The 14,402-nt window shown below is 39.3% G+C and overlaps 1 protein-coding gene across 3 annotated transcripts in view; it reads left to right on the forward strand.

The window, feature by feature from the left end:
• The first annotated feature begins 337 nt into the window (after positions 1 to 337).
• The window catches only part of CYB5R4 (cytochrome b5 reductase 4), a 69,933-nt gene continuing 55,868 nt past the window's right edge, over positions 338 to 14,402 (forward strand). For all 3 annotated transcript variants that reach the window (XM_019652517.1, XM_019652515.1, XM_019652516.1), the window contains exons 1-2: positions 338 to 577; positions 4,463 to 4,616. In XM_019652517.1, coding sequence (XP_019508062.1) covers positions 503 to 577; positions 4,463 to 4,616 — 229 coding nt within the window. In that variant the 5' untranslated portion in view covers positions 338 to 502. The remainder of the gene's footprint in view (positions 578 to 4,462; positions 4,617 to 14,402) is intronic.

Raw genomic sequence — 14,402 nt, forward strand, 5'->3', positions numbered from 1 at the left:
GGTGCCTTAGAGGAGAGAATTTCAGAGAAATAAAAATGCTCTAATCGTGTTATTTTATTCCATATTTTAAGTAGTGTTAATGGTAGAACAATGAACAAACACTCGTGCTGTGGGGTAACAGGACTCGACAAGAATTTCTTCTCAGATTCGTTCAGCACCAAGGCTAAGGAACAGCTTCACTCTCTTGAGACTCTTTCCGCGGAATAGCTGTCACCTCTTTTCGGTGCTGAAATTCAGCATGGATAACTAACGGAGCATGCGTACTTTCCCATGGTTCTGCCCCACCCAGCCGGCGCGCCGTCCGTCTCGTTGGCCCCGCCCTTCGCGGACCCGACGTGCTGCGTCATGGCGCGCCTTACCCCCGGTGACCCCGGAAGTGGGTTGGGGGCTTGGCCTCTGCCCGGCCCTGGAGCCGGAGCGGGACGTGCTACCCAAGAGGGTCCTAGCCTAGTTATTCCATCTGGCGTTGGACCCCTGTCAGGGTCCAGATCAGGGGTCCGAGATGCTGAACGTCCCTTCCCAGTCTTTTCCGGCCCCCAGCTCGCAGCAGCGCGTCGCCTCCGGGGGGCGTAGCAAGGTAAGCGAGTGACACTGACGGTCTCGCTCAGCGCTTGCCTCCCGCCTGGGTCCCGTATTCCAGTCCAGTCCATTTTCTCCTTCCGCCCCCCCTCCCACCTCCTGTCCCCCTTCTCCAGCCTTCGGTCTTTCCTGCCCTAGCTGGCAACTTCTTTCTGATCCCACGTAGCCTTCATACCTCGAACTCCCCTAACCTGCCTCTCACACACTGGTCCCTTTTCTTTCCCATCCCTTAATCCCGTTCTGTCAGTTACCTTTTCTCCAAGTCTTTCCCCCGTGAATTAAATTCAGATGTCTGTGATGGAGCCACGCACTGTGCTTGCTGTGTTGTAGGTGCTGAGTATGAGCTGCTTTCGCTCAACCTGTCCTCCCCGGTCTTTTGTTCTTCACTTTCCGAAGGAGTTCTGAGTGATGTGGGTTCCCTAGCAGAAGGGAAAGGCTGGGCAGTGGCGACAGTGACCAGTAACCATCCCTTCTCGGGTGGGGACTCCAGGAGCTACGGAAGATGGGAGAAGCGAGAACAAACGTCTACGTACTTCCCTTTAGGTTTCCGGACACTTCTCCAAGTCATACTGCATTTCTGTCTTCCCTTCAGTGTATTATAGCTGCCTTTCCTACTGATATCACTTGATGACTTCAAAGCTAATGTACTGTTTTAGTTTTTGTTGAACATAGTTACAGTTAGCAACAGGTGGGATACAAATGACTTTTACATTTGCAAAATTTAATAAACTTGTCTTCTGTGTTCATTGCCACATGCCTTGAACTTTGCTGCTATTTGCTGTTTCCTCATTCTGTAGCCAAGTCATGTTTTGTTCGTGAGACTTCCACCTACTTGGGCCACTCCTTTTTCATTTCTGGACCCTTGGATCTTCGCATCACTTGGGACCTTCACCGACTTTTTTTTCTTCCCCTTAGTCCTGGAGTTTGACTCTAGATGAAAATTATGGGTTCAAGGATCTGTAGCTTTCATTAGATTTTCAGATGTCTGTAAGTCCAATTATAATACTAATATAGCTGAGAGTTATTCAGTGCTTACTGAAGGCCATGTATGTTCTAAGTGTTCTAATTGCTTTACATATATTAACTTACTTAATCTTTACAGTGATCCTATGAAGTGGATGCATTTGTTATCTCCATTTCACAGAAAAGGAAACTGGTTAAGGAATGTTGCCCTAGACTCTATAGACTTGTTATGATGTCCCTCTGGCTGTGACATTATTTTTGCTCCATATGTCATCCAGCCATTTACTCATTTGTCCACTTCTTTGATTTTTGGTCTGTTTCTCTTCTTTAGCTAAATGTTTGGCTGAATAGTAGAGCCTTTCCAGAGGAAGAATCTGTGAATTGGAATATGAGTAGATTCCCTTTTCCATTAAAATTAATCATGTTCTCAGCATCCATTAGCTTGTGAAACAAGAAACAAGCTCATCTTGAACATGTTAGAAGCCGAGTCAGGATGAAATGGTTAGAGATTGAGAAATAGAACCTAACGGTAGTTGGGGAGATTGTGTATCGTAATTGCTAAACGCACAGACTTTTGAGTGAGAAAGGCCCAGATTCTTTTCCCAACTCTACCACTTAACCTCTTTGAGTCTCAGTTTCCTCAGGTGTAAATGGGAATAACAGCACCAGTTTTATAAAGTTGTTCATAAGACTAAATGAGATAATGTTTCTCTTAGCATAGTCTTGGTATATGGTAAACAGTCACTAAATGTTACTTGCCCTGAGGCTTTTATTCTAATTTCATGGATTGTTGTGCAAAGCCCTTGGCACAGTGTCTGGCATAGAGTATGCACTCAATATCTGATAGCTATTATTATTTCTACTAACACTAGTAAATAAATATTTATTGAGAACCTACCATATGCTGGAGATGCGATTCCCAAGGAGTTTATCTAACAGGCAGCACAAACTAGTAAATAGCCAGTTATGGTTTAATAGTGTGTTAGGAGCATGGAGACTTTGGGGTCATAGAAGGCCTCTGGAGGAAATGTCTGCCAGGGAGAAGACGGAGATTGATCTAGACAGGGAGGTAAGTATCAAGGACTCTGTTCCCATTTAGCTAAAGCATGTAATGGGAAGGAGCAAAAGTTAAAACATGGAGCTAGTGCGGTAAACTATGACCAGATTCTGAAGTTCTGGTAAACCACTCCAGGAAATTTAGAGACATTATTATAAGGTAATACGGCAAGCCACAGAAGTAGGAGGAGCCCATGATTAGATTTGCATTTTCAAAAAAAGAACTTTTTACTACCCTGTGGGTTCTGGAATCCACAGACAAGAGAGACAAGTAATTTTAGTTTGGGGATGTGTGTAGGGGGGGAAGATCATATTCTCACACTTTACTTCATTTATTGGGACCAAAAGACCTAGAGAGTTTCAGTGATGATAAGAATGGGATGATGCAGCTTGATAGGAAGGGATGTAAAATTGGAAAGGCACCACAGACCTGTTAACTTTGTTATTTTGGGGGTAAATAAATGCCTAAAATAGATAAGCTTCAGAAAAGTGAGGTATATAAATGTCTTAGTCCGTCCAGGCTGCTCTAACAAAATATCATAGATTAGGTGGCTGATAAATGACAGAAATTTATTTCTCCTAGTTCTGGAGGTGGGGAAGTCTACTATCAATGCGCTGGCTAATTCCATGTCTGGTGAGAGCCTGATTTGTGGTTCATAGCCATCTTTTCCCATGTCCTCACAGGGCAGAAGGGGCGAGGGACCACTCTGGGGCTTCTTTTATAAGGATATAAATCCCATTCATGAAGACTCTACCCTTGTGACCTAATCACCTACCAAAAGTTCCTAATACCATCACATTGGGGGTTAGGATTTCAACATAGGGATTCTCAGGGGATACAAACATTCAGTCTGTAGCAATAAACTTCCTTGAATGTGCTTTTTTACATTAAACATCCCTTTGTACTTTGTTACAAACAAGTTATACAAATTTAGACAGTAGTCCTATTCTATGGGGATGGCTGAAAATTTCCACTAGGTTGTTGTAACTTGCTAAAATACTAATACCTCTTACCTAAAAGCCTTGAGAATGTATTTTTTAAGAAAAATGACACAAAGAACCCAAACATCCTGTTATTAAATCCTCTAGGCAAGGGTACGCAAACTTTTCCACAAAGGGCCAGATAATAAATATGTTAGGCTTTGAGGGCCACACGACCACATAAGGATTCATCTCTTCCCCACCACTGGCATCACCACCTCTAGCACCACCACCACTAGCACCAGGACTTGTGCAACTGATTCTTAGCTTAAGGGCTGTACAGAAACAGGCATGGGTTCGTTTGCCAAACCCTTCCCTAGAGTTTTACAGCATTATTATTTTCCATTATTTGATAACCTTTGTTCCTCAGTGGATTCTTAGAAAATTAATTGCTATTTAGTGATTTCTAATGTTCTGTGTATATTGACAATCCAGAAGATCAACTTTAGCCAGTTGTTTATATTTTCTCCTATCAAATCTCTTGATTTTTAAGGCAAAGAAATGTTAGTCCTAGTTGGTAAGTGACTATATAACACATCAGTGACAGAGCCAAGACCAAAACTTGTTTTCTGACTCCAGGTTCAATACTATTCTTGTTATACTATGGTACCATTATGCTGAACATTTGTGTGACAGAATTCTAAGCTCTACCTTGCAGCCTAGGTATTTTAAATCGTGTTTTATTTATAATTCTAATATAGCAGAAATGATTTTGACAGTCTCCTAAAGCTTTAAGAAGATTTGTAGAATTGTTAGATTTAAGTTTTATCTTTTTGAGTGGGAGTAAGAGTACTGAAGTAGCCTGAAGACAAGCAGCAGGAGGGAAGGAAAGCCGCTAACTTGAAGAAGCCACGTTGCATTCTTCCCTTTTTCCTTTTTTTAGGTGCCTCTAAAACAGGGCAGAAGTCTTATGGATTGGATTCGACTGACCAAAAGTGGAAAGGACCTAACAGGATTAAAAGGCAGACTATTTGAAATAACTGAAGAAGAACTTCAAAAACACAACAAAAAAGATGATTGTTGGATATGCATAAGAGGTAGGTGGTAATTATTGTGTGCTGCAAACAATTTTGGCTGGTCCTTCCCATTGTAGTGCTGTATAACTTCGTGGTCCTGCCATTTGTTGGTGTGATTCACAATTAGATATTAACAATGTGCCTTATACTGGGCAATTAAATTCCAAGTTTGGACAGTATTTCTTCCTTATCTAACTTTATATAGCATCCCTACACTATATTCCCTTTGAAAGTAAACAGTTGTTTGCCAGCCAACTTAATACCAACATAGTAAAATTATTCTGTAACTCCTTGTTTACATAAAATAACATTCTACCTTAGTGCCTTGTAACAGAATTCTGTCAGAAAAAAATGTCTCTGAGAATCTAAAGTAAATCAGAATGTTCGCATTAAAGCCAAACCTTCAGTTTTTACTTGCAGCAATTTTTACTATTTAACGTATATTTCTTGGCAGTATTAATTACCTGATATTTGTAGCCCAGAGCAAATTTGAAGCTCTGAACTAGAAATTGGAGGGGGTTGGAGAGCGTGAGCAGAGAGATAGAAGAGTAGCTGATAAAAGCTGACTGGATGGTATCCAACAACTTGGCATCTAGGAGGAGAGCAAAACAATAAAGGAACTGTATAGTAGGTCTCCATGGTGATGACCTTGAGCCATCCAGACATGGTTAAGTATGTCTGTTATTTATTGCTACTATCACAATTTTAATTTTATCATTGTATAATTTTGGTTTTTTGTCAGTTACCCTGATTATACTGTAACCTTTGTGAGGTCAAGGACCATGTCAGTCTTACTGCTCTGTCCTTAGTACCTAGCACATAGAGGTCATCAATATATGTTTGTGGAATGAATGGAACATTTATCATTTTTAAGAAGCTTGGTTTCTTAAAGAGGTGTGTGGTTGTCATAGTGGCTTGGTGATATGATAAATGGGAAGACACCAGTAAATACCAATTAGTTTGCTAGGGATGTCCAAACAAAGTACCACAAACTGGGTGGTTTAAACTACAGAAATTTATTGTCTCATTTCTAGAGGTTGCAAGTCTGAGATCAAGGTGCTGGCAGTGTTGGTTCCTTCTGAGGACTGTTTACTTTTGGACGAGTCTTCTTAAAAATTTTTATCCAGAAACACTGATCAGTTCAGGCCCTTCCCTTGGAGTTGCCACTCTAGTAGGATAGAATAATAACTGACTGACTGTTAGACCTAAGTCTGAGTGAAGTGCCATAAGAAGGCTGCAAAGAAAGTGATAGACTGAAGGGAGTGAGACATGTGGGTTAGGAAAATCAGAGATGCTTTTGAAGTAGAGATTAGCCTTGATGCGTTGGGCAGGATTTCAACAGGAATTGAGGAGGAAATACATCCATATGGAGGCAAAGGCCTAAACGAGGGTACAGACACAGAAAAGCTTGAGTTGTGTTCTGGAGTTGAGGTTAATTAACTGCTGGAGAATTAAAAGAGGACTAGAAAGGTGTGTTAGGTTAGACTGTGGAGGACCCTGAAAGCCAGGCTGGGTAATGTATCCTTAGTTTAGATGGCAGTGTGAGCTATCAGAGGTGTTTGAATGTGGGAACAGTGTGATCAGAGTGTGCCTTGGGAGGACCAGTCTGGTGGTGGGTGTAGTGCACTGAAATGGGACTAGGAAAGCATGTAGCTCATTACAGTTCAAGTGGCAATAGGTGAACCAGAATGTTGACAAAGGCAGTGGAAAGTATGGTGAATGTGAGACAGACAAATTACTGGTAATTTCTAATATCGTAAATGAAAGTATATGACTAAATGTAATTGACTTTTTCTTCTTAGCTATTCTAATTTAAAATATTAATGATACCTTCTTAAAGGGGGAATATATACCATATTCTGCTTCAAAGGTAAACAGACTCAAATTTTAGTCTAAGCCATGTGACAGGGAAGCATGGTATCATGGTATCGTGTGTGTGTGTGTGTGTGTGTGTATGTGTGTGTGTATTACGTATTAACTTCTTAATTTTCTAACAATTGCCCCATATTTAGATCAGGTCAAAATTTAGCCTATTGGACTGAAGGAGATACAAGAGTTTCCTTCAAGAAATCTTAGAAAATACACACCTTGTTGTGGGTTCTTATGCCTAATATTTTGGGGACTATTTTCCTTTTTTAAGTATATAGTAGTATTTCTACTTCTTATTCAGGTGTGCTGAGTCGGGTCATATTCCTAAAAATGATGATTTGGAAAGAGCACATGGCTGGCAGCAGAATGTAAAATGTATGAACTATAAAATGTGGGCACTGGCCTGGCATAATCTCTGAGGCAGGTGGTATGGAGTTCCTAATTTGTTCACTTAATTTTCACCATTTTCTGTCAAGTATATACACATAATTTCTTTAATGCAATGAGAGTTAATTGGAACATTGAGGGAATGGGTGGAGGAGATATTGCTTTTTCAAAAACTTTGTTGAATTTACCATTAATTCATGCTTTTGTGGTTTTCTCCCTTATTTCTGTTTCTCCCTCTTTCAAGAACAAAGGTGATTTACAAACATGTGAAGAAGCCGTGAGCAAACATGTAAATCGCTCATCTGTGCGAGTTCTGGAGAGCCTAGATCAGACTTTGTTTTTTTCTGCATTACATTCTTCTGTAGTATGTAGTCAGTGTGAGTAATGGTGTGTGAAGTCCTGAAATCATCATTTGGCAGTGTGCTGCAGCCTTTGATCTTAATGAGGGTGAAGGGAAGTGTGATCTGACCAACAGTTCATTTGAATAAATGGTATTCAGAAATAGTTGATTACAGTCAACAGACTGGTGTCCCTGTTGTTAAAAGTTGAGTGGATTAAGTTCTCCAAATGGGATTTAATGGATTTCATTTATAATTTAGAAATAAACATGCTTTGATTTCTCCTAATGCCGATTGTCATATACTAATTAATTAAAGGGGTCTGCTGTGACCTCTAAAAAACTGACTTTCATGTTTCATAACACTAAAAAAATATGGCAAATTGATTCTAAGATGTAGCATGTAGCCCTATTTTATTTGTATTACAACTTCCTAGATTTCTAGGTTCATTTACAATAAACTTTTTAAAAATTTACTTGATGGTAGTGTTGGGCTTTTGCGAATACAGTTGATCATCATTATTCGTGGATTCAGATTTGCAAATTTGTCTACTAATTAAAATTTACTCGTAACCCTGAAAGTCACACTCACAGCACTTTCATTTTCATTTGCAGATATGTACATGCAGTGAAAAATGTGTCACCTGTTCCTAGCTGAGGTGGAACAAGGCAATGCGCTGCCCTCTTGTTTCAGCGTTCACACTGTAAAGAAATGTCTTTTGTGCACTCTATTTGGTGCCATAGTTTTCACATTTTGTGCTTTTTGTTGGTGATTTCGCTGTGTAAAATGGAGCCCAATGATAGTGTTGCAGTTCTGTCCTAAGAAGGCTGTAATATGCCTTATGGAGAAAACCCCTCTGTTAGGTAAGCTTTGCTGGCATGAATTATAGTGCCGCTGGCTGTGAGTTCAGTGTTCATGAATCAACAATGCATATTGAATAAAGCATCTTTAAACAGAAACACACATTCAACAAGATTTTGTATTGACTGACTGGTTGACAACATGTTGTGACCAGAGGCTGGCAGGAGCCTAACTGCATCTCCCCCTAAGAGCTGTGGGTCAGTCCTCACTGATTCGATATTTGCAGCAAGTTTATAGATCATAACTGATGCAGGTAACAAGAACTGGCTGTTTTTCTTTAGGTTCTTTTATTTATTCGGCACTAATAATAAAGTAACTTTTATACTGTGTAGGTTAGATTCAAGCCCACCAAGAAGAGAGTTGGTTTTTCCACTTGTAAGTTCTTTTCTCTAGTTTTTCTTAGCTCCCTGCTTCAATTCTGTTTTGAAAAACTGTAGTATTGTTTTCAGCAGAAAACAAAACTGTAGTATTGTTTCAACTTTCTCTGTCTGAAAATTTTCTTCTCAGTGAAGTTTGTCAAATTGGAACTGTATTAATTTATAATGGAATGTATTATCACAGCAATACAGAATGCGTCAAAACGGTAGTATATTGTTATTACAGTTGGCTCCACTACTCTAGATCGTCTGCTTTGTGTATTATCCTCATTGCTTTTTTCCTCACAGAATATTTTTGAACAACTTTCTTCTGCTATCACTTGCTTGTTTAGGAAATACAAACCAAACTTTTTTTTTTTTAATATTTTTATTGGGGAATTGGGGGATGCGAACAGTGCTGGGGAATTGGAGGAAGGGGAGCAGACAAGTTGCTGTCCTTTCGTTCTTCAGTCTAGTTGTGGAGGACGTTGCTTCACTGGCCCAAGTTGGCACCATCATTGCGCTCTTCCCGGGCGAGGCAGATCAGTCCCCGGCTTCTGGACAGCTGCTCACGGTGGCTGCTGGCCACTCATCCTGGCTGCTGGCCGCTCATGCTGGCTGCTGGCTACACACGATAGCCCATGGCAACCCACTGCAGCAGGGGCTGCAGCCTACGCTGTCGCCGGCGACTCATGGCAGCCCAGCTCCAGGTTGAGCTGTTGTTCAGCATCTTAGCTGTAGAGGGCAGCGTCACTGGCCCTCATATGTGGGATCCGAACCGGGGCCCTCTGGCATCCCAAGCCAGTTCTTAACCATTGCGCCACTCGGCCGGCCCCAAACCAAACTTTTTTAAGGGTACATTTCTCTTTACTCATCCATTTCTAAATAATGCATAGATTTTTCAGGTTGCCCAATCTACACCATTAATGCAGATAGTCTAGTCTTTGATTTTGTTAGATCTGTCCTCCTGACATCCAAGACTGTTTTCTTACTTTTCCTTTTTACTCTGTCTTGATCTGCTTGTCATTTAGTTTCTTCCTTCGTCTTTCTTTCTCACCCTTGCTGTCACTGTTCCATTCACTAAAAATCCAATAGAGGAAAAAAACTATGATCTTAGGGCCTCATCTAAACCGCAGGTGCTTTTTCTGGTTCAGCCAACATTTTGAAATTTTCTTTGTAGGAAAGTTTTGGATTGCAAATTCAATTTTTAAGAAAGATACAGGGTTATTCAAATTTGTGCTTGTGTCCGTTTTTATACGTTGTTTTTTAGTGAATGTGTTAATTTCATCTCAGTTATTGACCGTATTGGAATAAAGTTGTTTACATCATTCCCTTAATTACCTTTTTATTTTTTTATTATTATTTTTTCTCTTTTGAAAAGTTTTCCCGCCAAAACTCCAACATCACCAAGGCACTGAACTGACCATGCTACCCCTCACCTCCAAGAGTTCTGTTATGAGAGAAAAATAACCCAATTACTTTAAGCTACTAGTGGGTGGATTTTCTGCAATTGAAAGTAGAAAGGAGACCTGTTAATTCACCATGCTCATTCTTTTGATCCAGGACACAAGACAACTGCCCAAACCTCATGCCCAATGTAACATGAAAAGGCATAGTTCTGACTTGGACCCCAGAAGAAACAGAAAAGAAAGTGTAACAACATCGGATCAGATCTATGTTTGAACTCCTACATATCCCTCTCCATAAACTAATGCAAATCAGCTCCTCACAGTTTTTTCTTGAATAACCCACAACAAATCTGGATTAATCTGGCAAAATGAACGAGATTTTTAAAAACACTGCCCCAGTTTTCAGAAACACCATCTGATTCTTCCTATTACAAAATAAAATGTTCAGGTATGAGGGAGAAAATAAAAACCCATGTGTCCTCATAATTAGATGACACTCTCTTCCTCCAAGTCCTGGGTATGTTGGGGAAGTTTGGATCTAGGGGATGGTAAAGGATGGGGTGAGGAAATTAGAGGGAGTCCGTGGGCTGAATGTACTTTCCTTCCCGAGTCAGCAGGAGACGTCAAAGTGGAAATCCCCTTAATTACCTTTTTCATGTCTTTAGGTTTTATAGTGATATGTCCCCTTTTATTCCTGGTATTGCTCATTTTTGGTTTCCTTCTTTTTTTCATTATCAGTCTTACTAGAAGTTTACCAGTTTAATTAACTTTTAGCTTTGATATTTTCTGTTGCTTGTCCATTTTATGTTTTGTTGATTTCTGGTCTTAACATTATTAGGGAGATGGCTATTTTAAGAATTTTTTCCTCCAGCACTGGCATCAATATATTTATGGGGATATTTTGCAGTAATTCTCATTATATTTCTGGTGAATGTCTGAATTACTTGGTAGTGGCAAATTCAGTGTTGTGATTTTTACCCTCATTAATGTTTTAGCTGTTGCCATTATCTTTTCACCAGAGAATTTTGCTCACTTAAACTTAGTACCCAGTCATACAGTTTTCATTTTTTTAATTGAAATCGAATATATAGATCAATATTCTTTATAAGGACTATTTTTTGGTTTTAAATATCTTAGCAGACTGATGAAGTCTCAGATCTACGCTGTATGCCAAGTGTTTATTCTACTTCACAGACGAAGGTACTGAAGCCTAGAAAATCCTTATTTTCCAAATGATGAAAGTTAAACTTAGAAAGTGTACCAGTGGGGACTCATGGATGTAACTGGCAGAAACTCTAATTTTACCTAGTTTAAATAGAAAAAAGTTGACTCAAATGTTACAGGTAGAGCTTATTTGAGGGGAGGATTGATGTAGAGGTTCAGATCATGTCCCCGTCACACTTGTGGTTTCCCTTTTGGGATTGCTCCATTTTAGGACTAACTCTTTATAGCAGCAAGGTGATCCCAGCAACTCTCCACCTACTTATTTTCAGTTTCTATTCTGTTAATCTAATAGCTAAAATAAAAGTCTTAGAATGGGCTCTAATTGGCACAGTTTTGATCATGTTCACATTGCTGTAACAGTATTCTATGTAGGGGAAAATGGTATACTTATCACTTAAACCTAGGTCACAAGCTTCATCCTATAGCCTACTTAGGGCCAAACTGAAGCACACATGACTGAGAGCTGGGGAGGGCATGGCTGCCTGAAGAAAAAGTGATGCTGTTGTTGGAAGGGGCGTGGATGCTGGGAGGGAAAACAGTTCCTACCACAGAGAGTAATTTACCAAAGATATAGCTAATGCAAATGGAGCTGCTGTTTAACCTACGTAGACAGCCTGATTCTAAGCTTTTATGCTTAAACTATTAAACTATATGACCTTCTGTCAACTCTATATTCAACTCTAGATTTAATCCTGTCTTAGCATTGGTGTGTTACTTACTTTGAGTGCCATATTACATATGAATTTAGAATTCATTCATTAAGAAATTATCATGGGGTGCCTATTACTTGTAGCTCTTCTCTTGTGCTAATTAACATAGCTAATTAACAGTCAGACAGGATAGCCTTCTGAGACAGTTTTTATCTTTAGTAATTTAATGAAATATAGGTTTTGCTTTTTTGGTGACTTTGTAGTTGTCATTAATAGAAAAGATAGATTTTAACTTTTTCTCCATCTTCGTTCGTTTCTTTAATCAATATTTCTTGAGGGTCTATACTATGTGTCATGTACCAGGTTCTGGGGGAAATATGGAAATACAAAACAAAAATGGCCCCTACTCTTATGTAATTTACAATCTGGAGGGGAACATGCAGTAACTGATTGCTCAGAATGTTGGTTAGTTTTTAATGCTTTACTGTTCAATTTCCTTTTAGTTAAATGTCAGGGCTGTTTTTCCTAATACTAATAATGTCAATAAGATGGTCATTGATATCTATGCCCAGTTGACCTTCTGAAGTGCTCTATCACATTCTATTTAAATTTCCCTATGCAAACTGATCCATTCAGACCAGATTCTTTTAGCTCTTTTGTAAATTGAACTGGCCATCATTGAAGTTCAGTGCATTAGAAGCTCTAAGTTGTATTCAGGACAGTTGCTACCTGGCTCTTTTCTAATTTCTGTGAAGTAGTCCTGGTGTCATTTTTTTTTCTTCCTTTCTTTTTTGTTTTTAACTGTGTACCAGAGCTTCACAATTTAATGAGTTACTTAGACACTAATTTTAAATTTAGAGGCTTTCCTCAGATGCCTGTTCTTTCATGGTAAGAGTGATGGACCAGAAAGCCTAATGGAAATTTCGTGTTTGTGGGCAGAACTTTTTTTATGAATTGACTGGTAGTACTGGCAGGGGTCCTCAACCTACCATATGTAAGTCTTTTCTCTTGAGCTGGAATCTCTAGTCATCTGCAAATAAGCGTTCTGGGGGCCATTTGGGGGAAAGGAGGCTGATCAGATGAATGGTTGGAGATAGATTTTAATGTTTTGACATGTAGACTTTTACTTCCTGTTTATAGTTTAAACCCCTTACCCACTAAGTGTGTTTGTTTCCCTGAAAGTAATATCTCTCTGGTTCATATTCTCTGGAGAGTAAATCTATACTTCTTGCAGGGTTGAGAAGGGGCTTGTTATTTGGTTGTGTGAGATGGGGGGAGGGGGTTTAAGGGTCATACTTCAGCTTGTATTGAGTTTGAGACCCTCCTGCACCCTAACTTTCAGAACTACCTGGAATCTCTGATTCCTGTATCTTTGGCAGGGGTTCTGTTATACATGTTGGCTTTTGTACAGGTGACCCTCCAGCTTACACATAGGCCTTATTTCACCTTTCTTCATTCTGCTAAGTATTTAATTGCTGATCCATTTGACTTTCAGTCTTCCAAAACTTTATTGTTGCCATCTCCTCTTACAATTTCTGTCTCTATGGTTTTATGTCTTATTTATTTTTCTACAGTCATTTTAGAAAATGTTCAGGAATGTGAGAGACAAATGGATGCTTTAAATCTCAAGATACTCTACTGCTCAATACCTCACAAGCCTACATTTCAGTTACTGTTCTTATGTACCAAGGCTGCATTTACTTTAAATCATTACAGAATTCATTTATCTTATATTCATTTCTTTTCCATCTGTTTCCATCGAAATTATGAAGGTATTATTGCCTAGTTTTCTAAAATAATATGCAGGGTTCTGCTTTTGGTTATAGCTGACTGGACTAAGACTCCAGCAAATGCCAACGATATAAACTCAGGATAACATACTTTTTAAAAAAACTATCTAAAAACACTGATGAGCAACGAAAGGAAGACAGAAATGAGAGGGTAAGGTTCATCTATATTTAAAAGTAAGAACTGTCATTGTGTAGGTTTTCCATTTCTTACAGCATTTAGCTTGAGGTCATTCCCAGGTTGGTGCTGCAAAGGGTAGCTGCAATTCAGATGGCTTGAATAACTAGATGACAGAATTTGGGGCATTTGGATCAGCCAGAAAGTGAAAGAGGAGATCGAGAAAAAGAGATATCCAGAGAAGATTATAAAAATGTCTAAATCTTGCATAAGGACAGACTCTAGGCAGCCAAACTAAGGCTTAAAAGGATCGAATAAATGTTTCGGTTTCACTCTCTCAAAGGGGAAACAGAGTTTGGAGTTTGAGTTCAGTCAACTTAATTGCCTTCTAGAACAGAATACTCTTTGGAGGAATATAGCAGAATCCAGCATTTCTACAAAATATTATTGACATTGGCCACAAAGTAATCCATAGTTTCTAGTTATGCTCAAGAGAAAAGGCAGTTATTGGAGACTGACACTGAAATGATCCATATGTTGAACTTTGTTCACAAGGATTTTAAAGCACCTACCGTGTTTTCCCGAAAGTAAGACCTAAGTGGAAAATCAGCCCTAGCATGATTTTTCAGGATGCTCGTAATAGAAGCCCTACCCCAAACATAAGCCCCAGTTAAGATTGTCAGCCAGACATGACTGTTTGAATAAATGTAGATTTTTGTACATGAATAAATGAATAAATGTAGATCGTTGGAGCAAAAATTAATATAAGACCCGGTCTTATTTTTGAGGAAACATGGTATTAATAACT

This window comes from Hipposideros armiger, unplaced genomic scaffold (genome assembly GCF_001890085.2).
Source record: "Hipposideros armiger isolate ML-2016 unplaced genomic scaffold, ASM189008v1 scaffold_180, whole genome shotgun sequence".
Taxonomy (NCBI): Eukaryota; Metazoa; Chordata; class Mammalia; order Chiroptera; family Hipposideridae; genus Hipposideros; species Hipposideros armiger.